This window comes from Ascidiella aspersa, chromosome 6, assembly GCF_963924565.1.
Source record: "Ascidiella aspersa chromosome 6, kaAscAspe10.2, whole genome shotgun sequence".
Taxonomy (NCBI): domain Eukaryota; kingdom Metazoa; phylum Chordata; class Ascidiacea; order Phlebobranchia; family Ascidiidae; genus Ascidiella; species Ascidiella aspersa.
In genome coordinates this window covers 10352276-10376139 of record NC_139452.1, presented here as the reverse complement: position 1 = coordinate 10376139, position 23864 = coordinate 10352276, and the positions used below count along the sequence as shown (strand labels likewise).

The 23864-nt window shown below is 39.4% G+C and overlaps 1 protein-coding gene across 1 annotated transcript; it reads left to right on the top strand.

Moving 5' to 3' along the window:
* Positions 1–684: 684 nt before the first annotated feature.
* On the top strand, positions 685–22211 carry LOC146139649 (uncharacterized). The gene is made up of 13 exons (XM_083391282.1): positions 685–911; positions 3053–3124; positions 4318–4442; positions 11610–11782; positions 12697–12953; positions 14288–14412; positions 15652–15809; positions 17346–17595; positions 18784–19066; positions 19181–19370; positions 20203–20377; positions 21027–21198; positions 21610–22211. The coding sequence occupies exons 1-13, from the start codon at positions 821–823 to the stop codon at positions 21786–21788; spliced, it is 2250 nt and encodes a 749-aa protein (XP_083247408.1). The 5' UTR covers positions 685–820; the 3' UTR covers positions 21789–22211.
* The last annotated feature ends 1653 nt before the right edge of the window (positions 22212–23864 follow it).

The following is a 23864-nucleotide window of genomic DNA, read 5'->3' as shown; positions in this document are numbered from 1 at the left end:
GGCTGAGCGGTTCCCGAACCCGACAAAGTGAATTCACACCGGTGTTAAGATGACTTAAGTTGCTGTTTTCAAACGAATTGACATAGGTAGTTGTTAAAAATTTATTTTAAATAAATTAACACTTATATGCTTGTGCCTTTCGGGCAAATGACTCTTAAGTGTTTTATTTAAAAAAATAATCCTAAAAAGTGGTTATTTTCTTGAAGTTTAGACATAAAAGTTTTTCGACAAAAAATCCTTGCAATTTGTTTTGTTTATAAAAGTTTGCCTTTCGAAATTTTTCTTGGAATGAAATTTACTTACTAATTTAACAAATATTTCTAATGCTAAAGGTTTGACCAACTAATGACTTGGCTTGGACTTGGCTTAGGTAACGGATGACTTAGACTAGGACTTGACTCGTCGGACATTGAAAAATACTTGACTGGAACTTGTGTTGCAGCTATGTAGTCTTCCAATCTGGTATTCAGTCGTCAACGTCATCACCGATCGTCGAACGTATTTGGCCCGGCCCCCGCGGAAACCACCTAAGCCGCAACCCGGCGTTCACTTCTGGCAGACGACTTGCCTGAGCCGCTCAGCCTCATTCGTCACGAGCAAAAAAGGTTATTACGTCAGACAGTGATAGGCGAGCCTTATCGCGGGTCGGTCGCTCTATAGAAGAGTGCAGCCTAGTGGCGTAGAGTCAGAGCGTGTATATTTCCAGCGGCGAAACAGCACATCGTCCGTATACACCACAGTGACTGTGAATCGCGAAGAACCGACAAAAAATCTCTGCAACTGTCGTTTTGCGTTTGGGCTGCCGTGTTTAAATCAAGGAATGGCGATGTTTTTTCGCATGTTTCTCACGCTGCTTGCCTTCTGGGAGATCACCGATGCCGCCGAAACGACGGACTACTACGATTATTCAGGTGAGGAGCGCTGGCGCCGAGTTGAATTACTTGCCGCACTATTCTAGGGCTTTATATGGCTGACCCAACGTAACTTATAAATAGTGCCTCAAGGCACCCTGAGTTCCATAATTTGTGGCCGCCACACAGTAACGCCAAAATTTTTTTCGGCTGAAACCCTTCGCCAAAATAGGCCAATGTATATGACAAAAGCGACAATTTATATTGATAAATGCACTAGATCGGTGATGTTATACGCCAAATAACGTTACTGGCGTGATTTTAGGCAAACACTCCACGCCAAAGATCTCTTGCGAGGCACTGGAATGCCATCGGGTAAGGCATTTGAACCCAAGTTGAAAAAAATGGTCGAAGGGTAATGCAATAATAGTCATTTAATTAACCTTAATTCCTAAATTTGGATGCTCAGATTTAAATGTTGCGATGGCCGCAAACTTAAAAATGCTCTTGGTACAGCATTTGTAAGTCTGAATTAATAAAACTTTTGAGCGTCTATGGGTGGATTTCGGTCTATCAAATAAAACTCCATTTACACCCGCTGTACTTCTGACGACCTTGTTTATTTTTAGAAAATAAGCTTTCATTCGTTTTTTAACCGACGATAAAAGGGCGTCATTGACCAAAATATTAACAGCGGCTTAGCGCTTTAGGAAACTTTGGATTCGAGATTGGCGCCAAAAGAAACACGTAAAACTATCTCCCTATTGTTTGAACAACGGGGCGTTTCCAAACTTGGAAACCTGTTACAACAAATCGTAAGCGGCTTTGATGGAAGCCATGACCTTTGCATATGAGGCGACGCAATGAAAAAGTAGCTGAAATACATTTTTAATGATTTTAGTTTAACAGACTGGAGAATAACTGCTCGACAAAAAATAGAATCAAGGTTACACATTAAATCTTGAAACTTGTCAGCCGTTTTAACTTGCTCCAAACACTTTCGCGATTCCGCTAATTAACTTTATCGGGCTTGTCGCTCAGTTAATAAACGATTGTATCAAACTTAAAACTAAAAATATTTTTTGTTAGGTGATTAATGCAAATGGGTAATTGCATCGTCAAACACACAACATACTGTCTGTATACCAACAACGAAGGGATAATCTTTAAGCTGTTTTCTTCGGCCTTCAGGCTAATTAGCCTGCAGATTTTATCCAAAAGTTCGTGCACGCTTTTGAACAGCATACATAACATTGCTTTGTGGTATTTAAAAACAAAACTTCCATTAAAAGAAGAGTTGGCTTTCACAAGACTCAAAGAAAGTGTATTTTATTTATTAAGTTAAAAATATTTTTTCGCGTACATTTACGAAAGACCCTATATACGTTTTCGTAGAAAATCAAAACCAACCGAAACACATCAACGCTCAATTTTTCTCTATCTTTTTTTAAGTCTCCTACCGATCTCGTGATTTAATGCGCAGTGTTAATTGTTAAGCGAACATAAGAAGCGAATGGACTATATTAGTGATTTCAAAAAATATTAACGTTTCTGCCTTTCATTTCCAAAGATTCCTGATAAAGTGTTTATACATTTACAAAAATTGACGTCTGCTTTCTGGGATTAATTTTGTATTTTTGGTGATTTGATTCAGGATTTTTGTTTTAGAGGCGCCATTAATTTTCTTCAGACGTTCGTCACACAGTTACGTCATAATGTGACGTCACAAAGTTACATCTTAATATGACGTCATTAATACGTAGCCTTAAGAACACCACACAGTTCGTTCATTTGTTTAAGTTTAACGTTTTAGAGGTGTCATTTTCATTTTAACACTAAGACGACGTTATAAAGTTGTTATCGATTCGCGCAAACCGACAAAACGCTTTTAAGTCGATTAAGTTGGAAAAAGAAATTCGAGGATGCGATGAGACGCACGACTTTTGGGCAAAAAACATTTTACAAATACGCTTAGTCCTTAGACAATACTAAAAACATAACATAGACTCGAAAATATTTTCATTTTCGTAGTTGAATAGACAAAAAAAATCGTTATTTGGTATAGGGTCATGTCCACGTGCGCCTTGAATCCGCCCCTCTAGGGTAGATTTAGAAAAACAACATTTTAGTGCAAGGGTCATTATTTATGACCAATTGTACCACTAACGTTTTCCTAAACGACCGTGCTTTGTTTGCTATAGGTTACGAAGACCTCTACGGGGAAGTGGAAGGAATCGCTGTCTCCCCAACCGCCGACCCCACATCGCCGTCAGGTATGTACATTCTACTACTTCGGGCAAATGTCTGTCGCATTTTTGTGGCACTATTTTGAGGCAAGTGTGCAAAGGATTTCAAATGGCACTCCAATTTTTTTTTGGGGGGGGAGTGCCATTTGGTGATATAATACGAAAAGTGACATGGGAACAAACCAATAAAGATAAATCCGTGTGGCCTAAAACTTGATAGGGACGTTCATCAAATTTGCCGAATGATGTTTATTCAATTCTCAATTAAAGTTTTAGAGTAAAATTATATTCGCTATACGTGTCGTGTATATTTGGCTTGATAAACACTAACCTAGTTGGTCGCGGGATTAACGGTATTTACTTAAGAGCATGTTCAAGCTGATTTTTACGTAAATTCTGAGCGGGGTTTTCTTCATTATATAAAATATGTATATTTATGAAAAAAGTATTTTATTTGTTTGTTGTGAAATCCATTGTTTCGTTGTGTTCAGCGGGTTGTCCGCTTTTTAAGTAACTGTTGTAAGAACCGAGGGACCCGCTTAGGAACTTAGTTCAATTTTATTTTTCTCCAAACAAACTGATCCTGGGATTTAACGTTTTTTTGTTTTTTTTACATGTGTCTTCGTTACACTGTTTAGGCTTGCCCTTCTCCATCATGTTATGCGGCATTTCACGAATTGTTCACTGTAAGGTTTCGGCTTGCCCACTTAGGCCGCGTCAAGTTTAAGAGGCAGCCCATCATAACGCGAAAAGTGTACGATAACAATAACATTCCAAAGCTGACCCAGTCGCCACACTTTAGGCCGACTGTGTATTGCTTTCAAGTCGAGAGCAAAACACGAACGGCAAAGTTGGACGTTTATCAGGCCACGAATCGCCTTTTGTATCCCTACTGGAAATCTAACGACGGGCTAAACACTTGAATATGTTTGAGCATCGTTTTGAGGATGGTATATATGCTCTGTTTTATTTTGAAATGGTACTTCGCGACAAAACCTTTATAATCGCAACGGTATATGTTCAGTAAAATGCGCACATCTTTGATTGATATATGATAATGGTTGCCATTTAAAGTTTTGTTTTGAACGTCGCAATAACCTACTTTTAAACACACATAAAAACGGTGACGTTCAGATTAAGTTATATTTGTTTCCACGTTTTCTTGTTTTGCTTTCTGGAAAACGTCGTTTTCATTGTTGTGCCACGTTGCATTGACGTAGACACCTTATCAGCTGGAGTCGGCGACCCTGCAAAAACATTCCAGGCCAGGTGCGATTGGAAACACCTCGAGCTAATTGTTAGAAAACACGACCTTCCTGTCAATATGGTGCTACACGAGCCCCGGGTAAGTGCCAAACAATTTCTACGTGCAGTAACAAGGCATTTCCGATACATTTGATTCAGGGCCGAAACCGAATATCAAGTGGTAATATCGGTACTCGGCTATAGCATCTGTGCTGGGCCTTACAGGCTTACAATGATCTAATGTTATAAATCTGTCTTTTTTTACCATAATAATGATGTCATTTTGAGCCGACTAATGCGGTCATACTTTTTGCCTAAAATATCTTTTTTGAAAACGTAACATATAATAATTAAAGTGTCGGGTCTCTAGTATAGAAACTTCTGCTATTTAAAGTAAAACGTTTTACATCGTGGGTTATTATTTTTGCTACCCCTTTATACATTTGCTTTATGGGGTGAAATATATTTTTCGGTTTAAACGAAAGCTTTTGCTAATACTATATATATTTTCTATCGGGACCAACACTGCGCGAATCTGCCCATACATAAATAAAAGCAAACAATTTCCGGCGTTTAACTTTGCATTTTGTGCCACTTCTCTAATGCCCGACAAGCGGCAAACCTTCAAACAAAAATCTTTGCCAAAGGCAAAAGTCGCCATCTGTCGTCGAGGGTTCATACTCCCGCGACCACACAAAGGCCCAGGACATGAAGGAGCCGCGGCCATACACGCCCAAAAAACTTTGGCAACGCTCCCAGAACAAGCCTTGTCGGCGGGAGAAGCCGTGTTGCACTTGGGCCGTTATCTCGTCAAGCTGTGTAAAACACGCGAGCCATCCCAACCGACGCTCTTCAAGGTTGACTTTCGCCAAGGACGGCCTAATTGACAGCACCCATAGCTCGGGGTTAAGCCCTCAATAGTTTTCGCGCTTCGACGCCAAGCTACCGCGGAAGGCCGATTTGTTGAGGAAACTTGCACAGCGTGCGATGGGGGTGGGGTGGTGTTTTTGGCAGTTCAGCGTCGGTTTTCGTATTGTCTGGCGTTTTTCGGCCGCTGAACGCAAGAGGTAACGGGTCGGGGTCGGGTATGCGCGTTTTTGCGAGATATAACTCCCATTATGGTGATATAACGGCATCAAACTACGAGCGGCGTGACGCAACCCTTCCTTCTTCACCTCCGGGTCGAACAACGGCTGCGTAGAGGCGGCCTTGAAGTTGTTCGCGCCAATCGCGGTAATTAGCTGCACCGTGCAAATCCGAACGAAATCCATTCCCCCGTTTCCCCGGCCCGCCCACGCAGCTGCAAAAACGACAAACCGCGAAAATCTGTCACAAGTAAAAGGACCCTCTGCGCTGCAAAAGCGCTCGGCTCTTCTATAGTATAGCCGGCTTACAGCTAAGGGAGGGCATGTATACAGCACAAGACGCAATTACGGCCAGACCGCACCTCGGGGCGTCCGCCTCTCAGTCAAGTTTACGTGCCAAGGGCTTATCGGGGTCGTTAAGGCTAAGCAGACCCGGACTACCACCGCCCAACTGCAGATAACCTTGCCGCAATTGAGCCGCTCCGGCGACGTGACTAATGGCTTGTCGCCTCTTTGCGCACAAAAAAACGCCTTACCCGCCTACCATTTCTGCGTCGTCCAGACGCGCCACATTGACCGCGATAGTCCAAGCACAGTTAGTCGCTTTCTAAGCAGCAACGTACAGCCGCCGTGGCTATTCTCCCGCAGCTCTGGCTGTCAATTCGGCTTTTTGTTTGGCTGCTGTATCTTATGCGGTCGTGTTTTTGGCGCGGTAGTTTTTCTCTGACTATTGGCAGCGTTGAACAGCCTTATTCCTATCCAGGTAATTTTGACAATAAGTCCGGCACAAGAACCGATTGCAATTTCATTTATTACTCTACGTAAAAAATACGTGATAGGAAAGTTTTGGTTTTAAATAAAGGTTGAGTTAGAGCGGGGCGAGAACCGATATTACAACTTGGACCCTGGTATCGGCTTTTATCCAAATTTTCGAAAATCCTTAATCTTTGTTGTTGGTGGTCCAACATTGTTAAGCGCTTTTACTTTTACTTCATTTAATGACCAACTTTGGAAAAACAAAACTGCTTTATACAGCTCGGTGTTATTTAACGTATCAAGTTACAGAGGTATATTTAAATCTGAATTTCGGGCCGAAATGTCGTTTATCACCACTATTCACGCACCAACAAAAGGGCGGAATTTTCGCCTAAACGGTGGCTTAAAGAGTTGCCTTTCATCTCCCCAAATCTTGCCTTTCAACCCATTTCGGGTATCGTCTTCGGAGACCGACCAAGCCACAACGTCACCGCATTACGTCACAGCCTTCGCATTACACACTCCGGTCCCCGTGGGAAATAAATTTTCGCGTTAGCAAGCTATATCCATATTGTATGTAACTCGGTCGCGTAACAAAGTTTCCAGGATTTGATTTCGACGGCGCTAGGCGTGTAATATAGTTTCGGACAGCATCTCAAAACCGTATGGTAGAAATATTTTGATTTTCGTATTTCAATGTTTCTAGTTGGATGCCACTAATCTTTCATTGACTTTATTCTCTGCTTATTCTAAGCATTTTATAATCACTGTTGCCGGCAGCAAATAAAAAATCCATGTATTTTAACGTTGAGTTCCGAGGCATTAAAGTCCACATTTCGGCAGGACATTTATTTACATATTGGGTGCTCCGATGAGTTTCTTTATACTTATTGCTAAATCCCATCTAATCACTTGGAAATTATGTTCGCAAAAATGTTTTACAATACTTCAACATTTTATGAGGCAAGCTTTTGTTATTCGAGTCCCTGACAAAAGGTCTTCAGCTACCACAAGTATTTACAGATGATATTGTGTGATTCTCGATATACTTATTCAATGGGGTTTTGTATTTAAGGTTTTAACCTAGTGTATAATATGACCACCAAAGGCGCACGTAGTTCGGATTACGCGGCTCGAATATACTGTTCATGGCTTAAACAAAGCCGACATCACAATACGGAATACAATTATATTCAATCGGGTTTAGAGACAAGCGCGAAAAAGACGCCCGTCATGCACACCAGCGCAGATCAACTGGATCTGACACTTATCCAAGTGGGGTATTTGAATTGGCACCCGGTGGCATCGGCAAGGCGAACGTCAATGTACCGACGGCCTTGAAATTCTGCGCAAGTAAACTTCAACGCTTTCAATGTGGTCGAGTTTGCGCAAAGAGTCCAATATTATTTACTCTCATTGCTAAACTAACTCGTTTATCTGTAAAAGAGGCCAAGAGTTGATGAAAATAAAAATGACACTCGCGCCCCTTTTATAGGGTTGACATGCCTTGGATTTTCTTGTAAACGAAATACAAGAATAAAGTTCCAAACTATAACCTAAGAAGGTGTGGTTATTTTAGAATTTAATATATTATGTAATCTGTTTGTAATTCATACTCACAACCGATTTTTTAAGATTAGTAGAGATTGCCTCGATATGATGACGTAAAGTTTGATACGGCACCAGCGGATATGACTTTTTAACGATAGCTTGAGTATTCGAGATTGAATTTCACGGAGACGTTTTCGAATAAAGTAACGACATTAATATTCATATACGTCTGCAACAAATCCCCGAGGTTGCCGTCAGGGCCGGTGCGTCTCCTTTTAAACCTGTTAAGCGTATATATCTCGCTTACAGTCCGTGTATCATTCTCTGCGCTACGTTAAAATAACATATTGAAAGCGTCACCCGACAGCAGGCGCTTCTATTTCGGTACTTGTTCCGCTGGTGCTCGGCCCGCTACCTTAACATGTGTTTTCTTCGGGTGCTCTGTAACGATGACGCGTATTCCACTGGGGAAAATGACTCGCGGAAACTGAGTCGAAGTCGAAGGTCGTACGGAATTACAGTGGATAACGTAAAAAGTGCCATATGCTCATGAAAGGGTTTACCAACGACTGATATTTTTAGAGACGTCGCCTCACAAGATGTGTTTTTCGTTAGCGGTATTTCGGTCTGTAGGTCACGATAGTGCCGCAATGAAACTTTGCAATGTAACTGGGATTACAAAACGCCCAGTGGGTGGCGGAGTTAAAATGTTATACGCCATATCAGGACAAAACACATAAATAAAACTCTCCATGCGTGTTCCGAAACGTTATTTTTTTTTTAATTCTTAATAATAATCATGTAATGACTAATAAGATGATAAAGATAGAGTAAATCAAAGTTATAAACAAGTGCTTAATGGCGGTAAGCTGATACTGAAATTTGTTTTATAAGTTAAGAAAATTTAAGCATGAAAAAAAAAAAAAAAACATTTAGCTAGGAGTAATTTGAAGAACTTGAAATACAGATGCCTTTAACATGGACGATTTTATTATTTTCTTCTCAATAAAACACACTATATTGAAATGGCAAAACAAAGCTGTAAAAGTTTTAAAGTGCACTCAGGTGGTACAAAACAAATTCTACGCCGTAAATATCCTGCTGGCAATGGGCCCATTATTTAAGGAGACAAAGCCGCTCAATCCAGCTCCATCAAAATTTAGAGACAACTCCGACTCTGAGTAACTAAAATATGCATCGTTATGTGCAACTTACCGAGACGGTTTCGTCCGATTGATATAGATTAGCGCCCGAATCCGCTCTGGGTGGTTGTAAGTAAATATTACTTTGGTATGAGTTTCTGTGCTGAGCCTTTTTGATATATTATTACTTTGGCGACTATTTTTTGCCTTGTCAAAAAAAGTTAAAATTTTGTCAAAATCTACACGTTAGGTCAAAATTCAAAATCAAATAAAAATGCACATAAATCGTTTACAAAATTAAAAAAAAAACTATTGTCAGCTTTTCAAGATTGTCGAATTTGTTGTTCAATTTCATCAAAAAAAATAGTTTTAATTTATATTTAACGCCATTTTAACTGTCTTTTATCGTCACTAGGGCAATATACAGTATAGAAAATGTGTGTTTGACGTCGCCAAAACACTAATGCAGTACTTCGAACAACAATGGGTTATTTGATGTAATGTATTTTTAACAAGTCAAATTTTGTCAAAATATATTACTTTCTGGTCAAAATCTACAATGGCTATCAATCTTGCTACAATCGACACACTTCATGCCAGTGAGAAGCAACCAGCAAACCTGAAAACACACTGGTGTACCGCGAGACCATAATAGGTGTGCCGCTGTGTTACTGTTTTCTTACTTAACAGGCATATTTACCACAATAATCCCGGTACAACTGTAAGAATATTTCCAAACAATTTTTTTTTAAACAAACTTATCTTTCAGGCGATTAGCGGCTGCTAACAATACACAATTATGTTTCGACTTATTTTCGAACTCATTATGAGATAGTATGTATCTGCATGATTATACCCATGTAGAATAAATATAAAAAAATACAAGTTTTGTTATCGTTGGATCAGTTCTTACTGTATAAACCTGTCTCGTATGGTGTTCCGCATAAAATAGGGTGTCAATAAAAAAAGACCCATTTTTAGGTTGAATTTTCTCAGTGCCGTATTGTAAGAAATATTCAATGTCTGCAGCCATCGTAAGGGATAACTCAGACATGTCGATGGAATATAAAGGGAATGGTACATTTAGATGGCCGTAAGCTGCAAAATTGGGTTGTTGGCTCGCCGTTAAAAACGTTCAGTTGGCATAAAATACATCTCCTGATAAAAGTCCTTTTGTTTCACGGTTTGGTAATATCTGTTAACAAAACAATCGTACATTGTTAGAAAATGTCTAATCCGCGAAAGATAAAGATTTCATGTGTTTCCAGATTGCACACGCGGATTGCAAAACAAACCGTAAATTGTGCGGGTGCAAGAGGAAAGAGAGAGTCCTCAGATTTCCTGCTGATTGCCGATAAACAAAACTAAACAAACGCCATCTCAATACCTAAACAAAATGCAGCCATCTCGTGTTACACATAAGCCCTAAAGCTTATCGTCAGTGCCCATCAGTCAGGTTTTGCATTCGCGGTGGTTTCAAAGTGACAAGCAGCTCGACATTTTCGCTCTAATCGCCTCGGCCCATCGCCGAATCAGTTCCGTCTCGTTGGAAACGGTTTCACGCCGTAAGGCATCAGGCCCGAATAAACAAAAGCTGCAGCCTCAAAATTGCTCCAAAATGAAATGTTATACACGCACAATGCGCACATTCAGGATCGTCTCTGTAAATTTCACGCAAAACTTGCCGTTGATCTCTTGTCTAAACGCGCGCATTAAAGTTTATTTTCTACAATGTTACAGGGATTTACGCGGAATATGAAATCGCAAAGAGGCCAGACACCTAAACCGCATGGGCAAATTTAGTTGTATTTTGACGCGACGGAGGCCAACGCTATTACGCAATACGCATAGAGTATCAAAACCGTTTTACACCTAATTTGTAGACCTTTGTAATGCAAAGTTTTGTATACAGAATTATTTTATTCATTTTACTCTTGGAACACAATACACGTGTTGTTGCGGTAATTTAAATTTAATATTGCTCTACATAAAAAACATTTATACAATATTTCCCATCTACGAACATACTTGTAATTATTTTCCTATAATCATAAAATTGCCGACACAAATTCCAACAGCTGGTCAATGACTACATTTACATTGTTCTTAACGAAAAATAGGTTACGGATGCTTGTCTCAACCGACGAATTAAAGTGAAAGAATATTTATGAATTGTACTCGTTTTAAACTTGACGCCGAGCACTCGATTTGCCATAAGTAAATGCCTATATAATTACTTGGTCGTTCTCTTATCTTGTAATTGCAATAAACCACGTCATTCGGTCGGCATGGCTGAAGTCATTAGCTATGTCCCACAGCAAGCCCGCCTAATTTGCAGCCCATGCCTTGTTTGCTCGTAAATCCGTGGCTTGGAGGTCGACTGATTTTGACTGGTATCATCGACGTTTAACGTTGTGCTGTGAGGACAAAATCAGAGTTAATTATGCGTCGGAGCAACATTTGCTCGACTTGTAGTTGCAACAAGTCACTAAAGCTCCAACCCGGAAATATCGTACACGGTGCAACAACAAATGGAACAGACTGTTAAAAGGGCGCACTGGCTGGCGATTACGTCACGTTTATAGTGGTAGTAACGACGTCACATTTTTGTAATGCACGATGTATCCCGAATATCTACGTAGATAACTTTGTAAGAGCCGCAATTTGCTTACAAATAATCTTGGACCTTAGTTTTTCTTATGTCCGGTTAGTCTTAACATGAATATTCCGCAGGTCCGCGTGAACGGCACTAAATGTGTCGAAATCACGGACTACTCCACAAGCCTTATCTACCGAGTTACACTCGACTGCCCCCAAGTGGTTACGAGGAGCGTGGTCGGCAAGAGCTTCGTTTATCAGCACGAAGCATTACTGGTGCGGCGAGGGGCGGTTGTGACCAAATCTAAGTATGACTTGTTTTGTAGGCCACAGTAAATAGTGCTCGAGAAAAAGTGCTGGGTATTTCACGTTTTTATTAATGGTTGCATGACGAGTTATTCGTTCGCAAATCCGAAGCAAATGACCAGGATGGATTGACTAACGGAGGCCTATTTGTTGTTTTAAGATTAAATTATAGATACACTGTGCCCAGATCTGCAATGTAGCTTGATAATGATTATCAAAGCAAGTAAATCGACATCATCTTGATAGAGACATTTCGATTCGTACTTGATTCATTATCAAATTATATCATACTTTTTTGGCTTTTAGATTCATTAGCCTACATGTTTTCTGATTTGTCTCAATCTATGCTGGTAGTTTGCTTTTGTGTGTTTTTTATTTGAATGTTACCCATTGCAAAACTTTATAGCAGTTGTTCGCAACCTGTAGTAGGCGTGCCACTATATTTAATATATGGCTTTCTATGTCGCACGAGATGCTTTCAAGTCTAATATCGAGTTTAGTGGGTTAACGCAAGTGCCATAAAATCGCGGCCATTTATCTAAAATCTGTAACACTGGGTTCGAGGTTTAAAATTATTTTTTTATTATTTCGTAAACGCAAGTTGATTTAGACAAAGGTGGTGGGCAGTAACAGTAATAATCCACTAATAGGTTGGAACACGATCAGAAAAGTCTGAGAACCACTGATTTAGAATCTAAACATTTGCATTTTAAAAGTCGATGCACTTTAAAAATAAACTAAACTTATTTTACAAACTTCACTTAAAGTCATTTTAAAATACCCTGTCAACAACAATGTTTTTACTATAACGACAAACTGAAAAAGTAGTGGTGCGTTGAAGGGACCCTACACTCACCTATTGAGCGTTACATCCAAAATAAAAGCAAGCATATAATCCAAAATCTGTTCCACGCAGTCCGTACTACGCACTATACACGGTGCTGCTGGACTGCGAGGTGTTCGACCCCCTAAGTAGCTTACCCCAAATGAGCGGGGACCCCGACGGGTCACGGGACCCCACGCGATTGGGGCTGCAGGTCTACGAGCATCGGGTCACCTCCGGGAATTCCCTCAACTGCAAGCGGCGAGACTGCCCTTATGCGGATTTGTGCCTGGAACAGGGGAAGGTGGACGGCTTGTTCTGCATATGCGCGGACAAGGGCGATTGCAAGCGTAAGTGTTTTTTTAAGTTATCTTAATCGTGCTTTTGAGCACTTGTTGAGAAATCGACATCCGATTTGTTTCATGGCAACAAAATGTTGGACGTTGGAAGTACTCGTACTAATAGGCATGTTACAAGATTGCGGTACACTTAATATATCTGTAATTTTAAAATAACAAATAAGTAAAGGCAAAAAAAAATTAAACTAAAATACAACAACTATAGCCTAAATATTATATTCCAAAAATATGTATTTATATTAGGAATTTGCGCTTATTTTTCCTAAATACGATATCTTAAAAATGATTAGGGTATAGAACAACTACAATGTTAATCCGACAATAAATATTTTTGGTGCCCCCTTTTCGTGGATGCCCTAAACCGGTGGTTCCCAAACTTTTTGGCTCGCGGCACACTAAAAAAATCTCAACTATTTCGCGGCACACTTTTAACAGAAACACGATAGAGTAATTTAATCGCCCTTAGCAAACGACAAACGATATGTAAATGTCTCAAAACTATTCATTTGTCATGGATAATGCGTATTTAATCCTAAAATGCTTGCGGATGTGCCTTAGTGCCTATTTGGAATACAAACACTCTCTTTTCCAAAATTACAAAAAGTTTTTGCGACAATAAAAAATGGTCACCTTACTAAGCCAGAAGAAGCCAAAAAATCATTTAAAAGCGTGTTTTTTTTACATTTTAACAGTTTGTGTTTTTCACAAAAATGTGCCTCGACCCGGGATTGAACCAGGGACCTTTAGATCTTCAGTCTAACGCTCTCCCGACTGAGCTATCAAGGCAGTGTGGCCAGTACGGGGATCGAACCCGCGACATTCGCGTTATTAGCACGACGCTCTAACCAACTGAGCTAACCGGCCGACGGGCGTAAACCGTCGAAAAGTTGTCTAGTTTCTTTCGCTGCCAGTCTGGTAGCAATCGATAGCAATGAATCATTTGCCAGACGTGGAAATAGTTTTGTAAAGGGTTGTTGTTTTGCCGAAGCAGTGTTTTAAAACTGAATCCCTCTGATTTACAACTACGACTTAAAAAGTTCAACACTAGTAACTACAGTTTTGCAATACAAAACATTAGCACTTAACCCGAAATGTTTTTAACATAATGCTGTATTTATTATATTCTTATCAATTCTGTGTAGTGTGCGATCTAGTTTGAATGCTATGGGGTAAATTTTAAGCATTGTATGAAGAATGAATTTAAATTCCGAATAAAGTCCCTATTAGTTTTCTTATACCTTATCCAGGCAGCCTTCTACGGCAAGGTCCGTCTTAACATTTAAACGTAAGTTGTCAGTTGTCACACTTTGATTAAACTCTTTCAGTGACATGCCCGAAGGATTTCTACGGCTGTGACCGCGGAAATACTACGACCAGCGTGGTTTTGCCGCGGCTGCAGTGCATCAGCAATGGATGGCTTTGCGACCGACGGTTCGACTGTAAACTGGGGGTAAGTACAACACTTTCGAATCAATTAATACAGTGTATTTTTGTATGCTAAGTCAGGGGTTCTTTTTTCAGTTTTGTTCATCCCTACCATAAAACGTTATTATTACATACACGACCTTAATAACTATAGGCTACAACACATGTAGCCTACTAGGTTTCATAAGCACCAGTAGTTGCAAGACCCCAGTGGGGTTAGCCCGGTTGTTGGAATCCATTTGGCATAGTAGAATCCATTTTGGCATAGTCAGCAAAAATGATGTTTGTCAGACTTGAGCAAATATATAAATAGGTACAAATATCAATACACAAAATAAACTATTCACCTATCTCAAGTGGTTTACCATTGCAAAAAAGAATTTACCAGTTTAAGAAACACTGTGCTAAGTGACCTCGGACAAAGAATTTTGGTTCTGCGTTACTGGTAATATTGTCGCTCATATAAGACTAGCCGGTTTGGAAAAGATAGTTAAGTAACCAAAAATGTTTGTTGATTGAGGCAGCTTTATTAAGTATTTTTTTGCTATGATGTTAAGTGGTGCCTGCATTTCGCAGCAATAGCGTGGTAGATTGCTGTTGCTGTTTAACTTAGCCGAATATAGGCTTAATTTTGCTTTTCGGTATTGTCCAAAAATCGAAGTTCGGAAAAAAGACCTACCGGACGCCTTATTTAGCTAAAAATTTAGTTTTGTCATGTATCATAAAAAGTCAATCGAAAAATGAGTAAAAATAGAAAGTAACCTAAGAGGGTCATCCATGATATTATTGATTGTTTGCTGGAGTGTCCTCAACTATATTCATAAGTGCGCTTTTTTCGACGCCTAGGCCTACGCGCTTTTCAGGCCATGTCTCCTAAAAACTATATTTTGTTTTATTAAAAATCATTTTTTTCGTTTTCAGTGTTTTTTTGTCCGTTTAGGACCTATCTATTTACTTTAAAGATTCCCTGCTAACTATGGCACGTTGTGCAATGCGAACTTATAGACTGAAAAAAAGCTTTTTTCATAAATATAATTTTTTGTCAAATGCGTCATATCATGTATCCTTTAAATACGTTTTGTCAATTTAAACCAAATATAGCGCACGTGTTTGCACAGGTTTTTTAAGATTTATCTTAATATGACGTCACGTTATAACGTAAAAGTGTTACGTCATAGCTGGAAATGTGTCATGTCCCTGACAAACAAAATCCTGAGGGTCCGCCCTGTCCCCTACTAAACCCTTTCTTTATTGTGCGTCACAGGATGACGAAACGTCATGCATGGAGGTGTGGTCTACATGGGGGGCATGGTCGCGCTGTAGCGCCACGTGCGGCGGTGGTCAGCAGTCCCGAAAACGCATGTGCGATATGTCGTTTACCAAAGACCCGGACAGGTGCAAGCTGTACAAAAACGCACTTGGGTATGCCTGTGTTTGCTGCATGCTGTTTGTACACACTTAAAATACTATAATTATGCAAGGGCAACCTATATTGTTTTTAAATGCGGGAAGCACTTATACTCTGTTGGTCGTTTATTAAAGTATACTGCGATTTAAATCTCAGCAACGTGAAGATTCAGGCCAGATTGCAAAGTTTAAGGTTCCCACCCTCGTGAAAAGTCTTCGTGAAATGCGTCCATCTAAAAAAGTCTTCAAACGCCCTATCAGTGTAGCTTTCGGATTTCAGTAGATAGGCTGCATTTTAGGCTGCATAAACATCTCCCTGAGCTTATACTACCCTTCCAATGTGGTGCCTATATAGGCTACACAAATTAATGTTTGGTTTTCGCCGTTGTTTTTTGTTTTCATTTATTATTGCTTTAATGTGTTAATTATAATATCACAATTAAGCGTGGTACGTTATTCTGCATCTTAAGTGTTATTTTTTTATTTTTGGTGTTATTTTGCTGTTTTGCTGCTTTCCAAATGAAAACCAACAAGTCTTATTTTGTAAGACGAACACATACCAAATATTTCTTGTAAATAACTGAACGCAATGAATTTTTAGCAAATTTAGGCTTATTTTTAGTAATGTGTCAAAATTTTGCCTCGACCCGGGATTGAACCAGGGACCTTTAGATCTTCAGTCTAACGCTCTCCCGACTGAGCTATCAAGGCAGTGTGGCCAGTACGGGGATCGAACCCGCGACATTCGCGTTATTAGCACGACGCTCTAACCAACTGAGCTAACCGGCCGACGGACTAAAAGTGCCGAAACGCTGTGCACAATTGGTTTTATATTTGGCCAACATAGTGGCAATGTCGGTATTTACAAGGTTACTGTTTAGTATTTTGTAAAATGTTTGTATGTGTAAGTTCAAGTTAGTATTTCTGCAGAAGTATTATCATATTTGTACCGTTTTACACCTATGGAAAGAGGAAAATAAGGAAAGGATGTTCCATACGTTGTTAAACTGACCAGGTCGTTTGCTGCTGCTAATGTTATGGTATGGTACAAGTTTCAAGTTAAACACTTCTGTGAACCACAGCACAAATCGGAATGACCCACATTTTTTCACCTAATTTCAATGTATGTTGCAATGTTTTAGGTCGTTGTTCGCCTATGGTAAATGGAATATCGAAGTTCTAAATATCTTCATTATTTTAAAGTTGAGCACAGTTGTATCATAAATGCACAAAGCTTCCGATAACCAGTTTTAAACGCCCTTTTGAAGCACCACACATCTCACCCATTGGTCCCACCGCACTATAATGTATGTTATATATATATAAGGGCATATCTTGCCTAAATGAGGTTAACTGTTACACAAAACTTGTATCTTTACTATACTGACCTATGTACTTAAATAATAATTAATGCAACAAAACACATCCAATGATAATGCAATAATTTCCCGATCTAGTAGAAAACTGTAATATTTAGAAATGCTTAACGGCTCACCTGAAATAGCTTCCAACTGGTTGGGAAGCACTGAGTTAAACCGATGTCCCGCTCAGATGCAGCCGAAGGTGTGTGAACAATACCCAGGAGGAACAGGAACAGCGCGCTTGCGAGCTCCAAAGCTGCTCACGGGTCACGTGCGACCGACACCGCCTGACCGCGGTGATTCCCCGCGAGCCGGGCATGACGTCACGCGCCATCGAGCAACGCATGACGATCGGGTCGGACCCGGCCTGCACGCCCAGCTTTAACGACACGCACGTTATCTTCGTGACGGCGCTGAACGCGTGCAATACGTCATCGAAGGTCGGTGACGTCATCAAGAACTTAGTTGGTTTTTACTAATCTGAAGGGGGTCTTTAACCGGATCCCTTAAGGAGTTAAGGGTAGTATCCAGCCGTTTTTGTTTTCTGGGTAACACCGGGTTCTTTGGGACAGTAAAACACTAAACTTATTACTATTTACACTGCTTTTAACACTTGCGCTATAAACAAAAAGGTAAAAATGTTGACCTTCTGATGCGCAGTTATAACTCTGGCCCTACCTCCAAGTGGCGACACCGTCTCCTTATGGGAGACCGGTTGTCCTGAGGACTGAGTCTGAACAATTACTGACCTATCAGACATTTCCGGCCTCCAGTTTGGCCAATGGGATAATACGCCACTACACATTCACCACATATTTTACTTTACTTTCTTTACTTTCTTTTATTTAGTAAAAAACAACAAAAAAAACTTAGTTGGATTTTGGAGAATATTCGTATGTTTTTAGGGCGAATAGAGTGTAATGTGTTTTGTATAGGGAACTGTTATGCTTAGATTTGACACGCTTGCTGTGCAATTTTTTTTCTTGGATTTTGTCAGCTTGCTAAATTATGGCACTTTGGGTAAGTAATAGACAAAAATAGTATGTACTTTTAGCAATTGTCACATCACAGCAAAATATCATCGAAAAAGGGCATGAAATTAGCAACAGGGCCATGGTATACGCATGGGTAAATACTGTTATCTTCTTGTGGTGCAGTAGAACTGACGAACGATTACGACATACTCATAAATATATACCAGAAGACTTTTACAGAAATCAGTTAATTATAAACCAAAAGGTTTACAGAAATCAGTTGCCCCTAAACTCACTGTGAGTTTCGATTTTTAGCCGTACCTTGGTCGCACTGCAATCCTAATTAGGCCAACTGATTTCGTTAACAGCCTTTCCGTACAGCACTGGTTTATATCGTAAGTATGCCGTAAATCGTTTGTCAGAATAATTCACCAGGACTTTCAAACTCACAATGAGTTTCGAACACAACCTCGGCCATATCGGGACAATACCTCGTTTGTTAACAAGCTTCAAATGAGCCTGCGTTTAGCTTAGTCGGTAAAACGATGGTCCTGAGATGTCCGAGGTGGTGAGTTTCAAACCAACCACAGGCTACATTTTAGCCTTGCTCGATCTGCACATAAAACCAAACGCCACACATTTGCTTCTACCCAGGTGGTGAACGACACAGTGACCTATCGCAACAAGATTGTGTTCAAGCCAAACGTCGACCCATCGCGAGTGATTATGCGGGAAATCGGCCACTCCTACGCCGTCACCTGCCGCTTCAAGCGTCGTCGTACCGTGGTTTTGCGGCGCCGAATGGGCAATTCGAGCTCCGAGGTGGCCGCCCTCAATTTCGAGCACAGCAACGAGAGGGAATGGGAGGAAATGGAAGAAAACAAGCACTACGCGTCCGGCGACGGCCAGTTCGAATTCAAGATGAACCTTTATCGAGGTATTCCAACTGCCCCTTTTGTCGAGAACTGGTGCCCTAATAGGTTGCACCAAAGCTCTGTATAACGTCTATTTACAGTTTGAACAGGAGTTTATATAAAAATGTTTGTGGCAGATGATCAATTCAACCAACGCTATTTACCGGGAGATTACCCTCTTCGTAAACGTCTGCGCGAAAAGATTTTCGTTGGGGTCGGGTTTAAATCGGATGCAATGGATTATTTGAAGCTCGTGCTGGATGAGTGCAAGGCAACTCCAACGAAGAAGGACAATTCGAGCCTTAAATACGTGTTTATTAAAGACGGGTATGACCAAATGTATTTGTATTACTACGTCGTTGTTTTGTTGAAACGAGTTTTGCTGTACAATATGAGCAGGGGTGGATCCAGGGGGGCACGTGACCATAGCCCCCCAAGCTGTATTTGTGGCCTATATAAACTACGCAAATACATTTTTTTGTCTCAATAACGTTTTCAGTATGTCCCACCTCTTTTTGACAAATTTGGATTGGACCAAAGGCGTCCTTCGGCTAATCGCATTATCGAAATTTAAAGTTTTAGTATAATTAAACATTAAATATCGTTTTTTTTTTCGAACTTTGTTATACTGTACAGCTTTTGCATGGAAAGTAACACCTCTCTATTTTTAAACTTAAACAGATTAAACGATTAGATAAGTGTTTTAATATTTCTTTATGACATTATGAGATAACTTTGTTACGTCACGTTATGACATCACGTTGTGACATTATATCTGATTTTTTTTCATGCTCCCTAAAAACCTTAGATGCGCGAATATGATTCAGTCAGGCGTTTTAACAATCTAGAGATGCTACAATATATCGTACTGAAAAAACACCATAAACATGACCGATACTAAAAAAAAGAAAATGAAACAAAGACGCTTACAACATTCTAAACTATTATACCTAATATTTATAACTATCGTGCCAGGCTAAACACACCTCTATGTTAAAAAAATATTAGAGTCGTATGGCAATATTCTGTTCAAATTCTGCAAACAGTATGGGCAAGGTAAAGTATCTGTATTGGTAGGTTGCGATTAGTTAACTGCGAAGCGTTGGTTTTTTCCAACAAATTTTGAAAAGTAATTTAAATGAGCTTTCAAAAATTCCAGATGCGCTTTGGACGACACAGTAACGTATTACGATCCTGGAAACGGCTTGACAGCCTTCTCCATCGAAGCCTTCAAGTTCTCCGACGCCGCCCTTTCCTTCGTCTACTTTCAGTGTGACGTCATCATCTGTGACGTGGCAGACGACGATGACGTGTGCAGGCGCAATTGCTCGACAGTAAGTGGTGCTGAGACTTAACTCGGGCGATTTTCATAGCATTAGGAGAAAAAAAATCCGAATTAGGCTGGAGATGATCGTGATATTTATCTAAAACTGCCTAATTTATTAGATAAATTTTGCACTAAAAGTATGATATTTGAAATCACCTTGACCCTTGCAAAACAAGTTTCGACATCAACTCTTGATAGGTCACAGCCATTGTTGTAAACAAGACAGTTTGGAATGACGTAAGTTCCAGTCAAGTCATTTGTAAAATATCAAGTCACATACCAGTCCTTGTCAACAGTTCCCCAAGTCAAGTCCCAGTCAAGTCATATAAAACAACACAATTTTAAATAATGTCATTGATACAAAAATAAAACGGTAAAATATTAAAATTTGTAAAATCGTCCGATTATGAGCAATACCTCAATAAAAGATAGTGATATAACAAAACATAGCAATCCATTTGTGGAGATAAATAACACAATTTTATTAAAAAATGTTTAATGAAAACACTTAATTCAAGTCAATTTGCCAAAATACTTAGGTCAAATTAAGTTATTTAAAAACAGTTACTCAAGTCTTTACACGACTGGTCACATTGCCAGACACTCTGCTGTGTATAATTGATAAACATTAAAATTAAAAAAATAACAATTTTTAGCCATCTTCAGTCAAGTCACGTGAAAAACGTAGCGTTGGCGAGGACGACGAACGAAGTGGTGGTCACGTGGTACAAGGGCCCGTCATAATTGAAGACGAAAATGACTTTGTTGAAAGCGACCTTGACATGGAGATGGGAAAGGTCGTTCACCGGATCTTGATAAACGACCTTGGTAATAATTCTTAATAGACAAAGACAAATAACGTAACGCTTATGTTATCAACTAATCGATGTTATTAGGGCGTCGCAAAATGTTGGTAAACTTTTTGCTGTAAAAATTTTAAACATGTTTTCCCAAACCACTATAAATGAAACAAGTCCTTACAAAAGTAGAGAAATGTGCTTTAATTTTATTTAAACACTTTGAGTCAACCTACACCTAATTAGTGATAGCCTACTATAACATAAAAGCGCAACACCCAACCAAGGCTAAAAGTTTTTACTACATATAAGTAGATTTTATGTCATTTCAAGTATTTTACAATTTCTAAAATTGGGTCTTTACATGTTACTATTAAGCACGATAAGGGCCCAAACAAAATACAACTTATATTACGCCCGAAATCAACGAATACACTTTCAGAGGCAAACGTGGAAGACGACGATGACACAAATTTCGATCAACCACTCGACAACCATCACGAATCAAGCATGTCCCTTCTCTTGTTCGCCGGTCTGGGATGTGGCGTCGTTGGTGCGTTCGTGGGTGCGTTAGCGAGTCGACGACTGCGGCGTTCGGCCAGATTGCCAACGCACGTTTAACCTGAGCCGGTGGGCCTGTAACTTTGTGCGAATAGTAAGTTTCTGTTGCATTTTGTGACATGTGTCGACATTTAGGTTTCGTCGCTGCTTTGCGCTGATTGGAACAAAGTTATTTGTTTAATATAAAACACGTGACCGACTAGGAAATTATCTTGCATTTTAAACGTGTTAAGTTATCGTTGATAATCATTTTCACGTGACACGTATGTTTCGATTTCGAAAGCAAATGAGTCTAGTTTTTTTGGCATCATCTGCAAATGAAGAACCATACGATTCCTTCTGTTTTCTTCTGCTGTTTGGTTTTTATAGTGCTTGACCGTTTCGCAAAAGTTCAATTGTTCATTGCTTATGCCATCTTGCTTCTGTGCATTCAAATGTTTTGTCTTTAAACGTGCGTGACAATATAATTTTTATTGCATAGAATGAAGCATATTTCCGTGAGCTCCATATTTCTCAGTCACATGATGTTAAAAAACAGTTAAAAATCGATTTTAAAGTTCCCCAATTCTAAATTTGGAGATATGCAACCCGGAGAGTCAAACTGAGAATATTGTTATTGTTGAACATAAAATTTCAAGCAATGAAAATGAGGACATGCTGAATTTAAGTAAAGTACCAAATGTCTAATCCTATTCTTACAGTTTTTCTGGTGCTCCAAAGCTACACTTCCGAGAATGCGTTTTTTTATTTTTTCAGGTGACTTGGTATGATAATAACTTGGATTATTTATTGCGAATGTTTTGACTGGGACTTTAAGCATTTCAAAATGGCATTTTCGCTGGTTTGTTGCTTTTCGTAACCAAACAAATCCTATGTTGGTAGTCGAACACATACCGAATTCGGTTGATTAACATAAATAACTCTGCGATGAACCCTCAGAAAAGTCGGGGTTTATCACAATTTAGGCTACGCAAGTCAAAAACACCTGTTTGCTTTACGAGATTTGGGCGTTTTATTTAGTAATCTGTCAAAAATGTGCCTCGACCCGGGATTGAACCAGGGACCTTTAGATCTTCAGTCTAACGCTCTCCCGACTGAGCTATCAAGGCAGTGTGGCCAGTACGGGGATCGAACCCGCGACATTCGCGTTATTAGCACGACGCTCTAACCAACTGAGCTAACCGGCCGACGGTTTCAGTGCGCCGAAACAGCGTGCACAATATCTCGCGCACATATTTAACAATTTGACATGGTTGCCTAATGCAGTTGCATTTTAATGTGCTTAGGCTTTTCTGGTGAAAAATCAACCGTAGCTTATTTGAACGTTCTCAAATTTGTTTCATACAGATTATGGCGCAATTCAGAAAAAAGTATTTTTACAAACATTTTCAAAAATGTGCACATTTCGTAACTAAACATCTTTCTCAATAAGTTTCGGAAAACAAAATTATTATTTGAAAAGCCTGGCAAGATTTCACAAGTATTTATTCGTTCAGCGGTTTTCCACATTTTTCTTAACAATATTTGAGTAATTCTTTTTAACGAAATTCATCGGGCAATTTGGGGCAGTAAAATGTTTTAAAGAATTTTGGAAGGATATATGATTATATGTCTTAACGTTCTAAATATTTCTATCGATTTTAAAAGAAACCTTTATACCAAGATTAAACCGAAAAACTTCGAATCGTATGAATAAGAAAACGTTTTTGGTTTTGTTAGGACCACCTATCACTTGGTGAATGAGGATTTTTGAAAAAAAAACTGAAGTTGCAACTTTGTAATAAAGAATCTTTTACTTCAACAATTTTCGTGTGGAGCAACGTACTAGGACTGGCTGAAACTATCGAGTATTTTGCAGCAAATTCAAAATGAACTTTGTAATAAACAGAGATCGGTTATAATGTTTTTTGAACTAAAACAACTGAATTAAGGGGTTAAAAGTTTATTAGACAGAAAACGGCATTATACGACAATAGCATGCAGAAGATTTGTTGGCAAAAGTATAGCAGCATTTTTACGTAGCCGTGGTTTTAATTCAAGTTTAACAGCAAAAACTAAATTCCGATGAAAGCGGCTCAAAATTGCTATACTACTTCTTTTAAATGGAATAACCTTTAGTTGCGCCAAAATCCGTTC

What these genes read in the sequence shown, in the direction of transcription:
- LOC146139649 (XM_083391282.1), top strand. Translation starts at nt 821, where the DNA reads ATGGCGATGTTTTTTCGCATGTTTCTCACGCTGCTTGCCTTCTGGGAG. An exon ending in GGACAAGGGCGATTGCAAGC is followed by an intron (nt 12,954 to 14,287) that starts GTAAGTGTTTTT and finishes AAACTCTTTCAG; the next exon opens with TGACATGCCCGAAGGATTTC. An exon ending in CAAGATGAACCTTTATCGAG is followed by an intron (nt 19,067 to 19,180) that starts GTATTCCAACTG and finishes TGTTTGTGGCAG; the next exon opens with ATGATCAATTCAACCAACGC.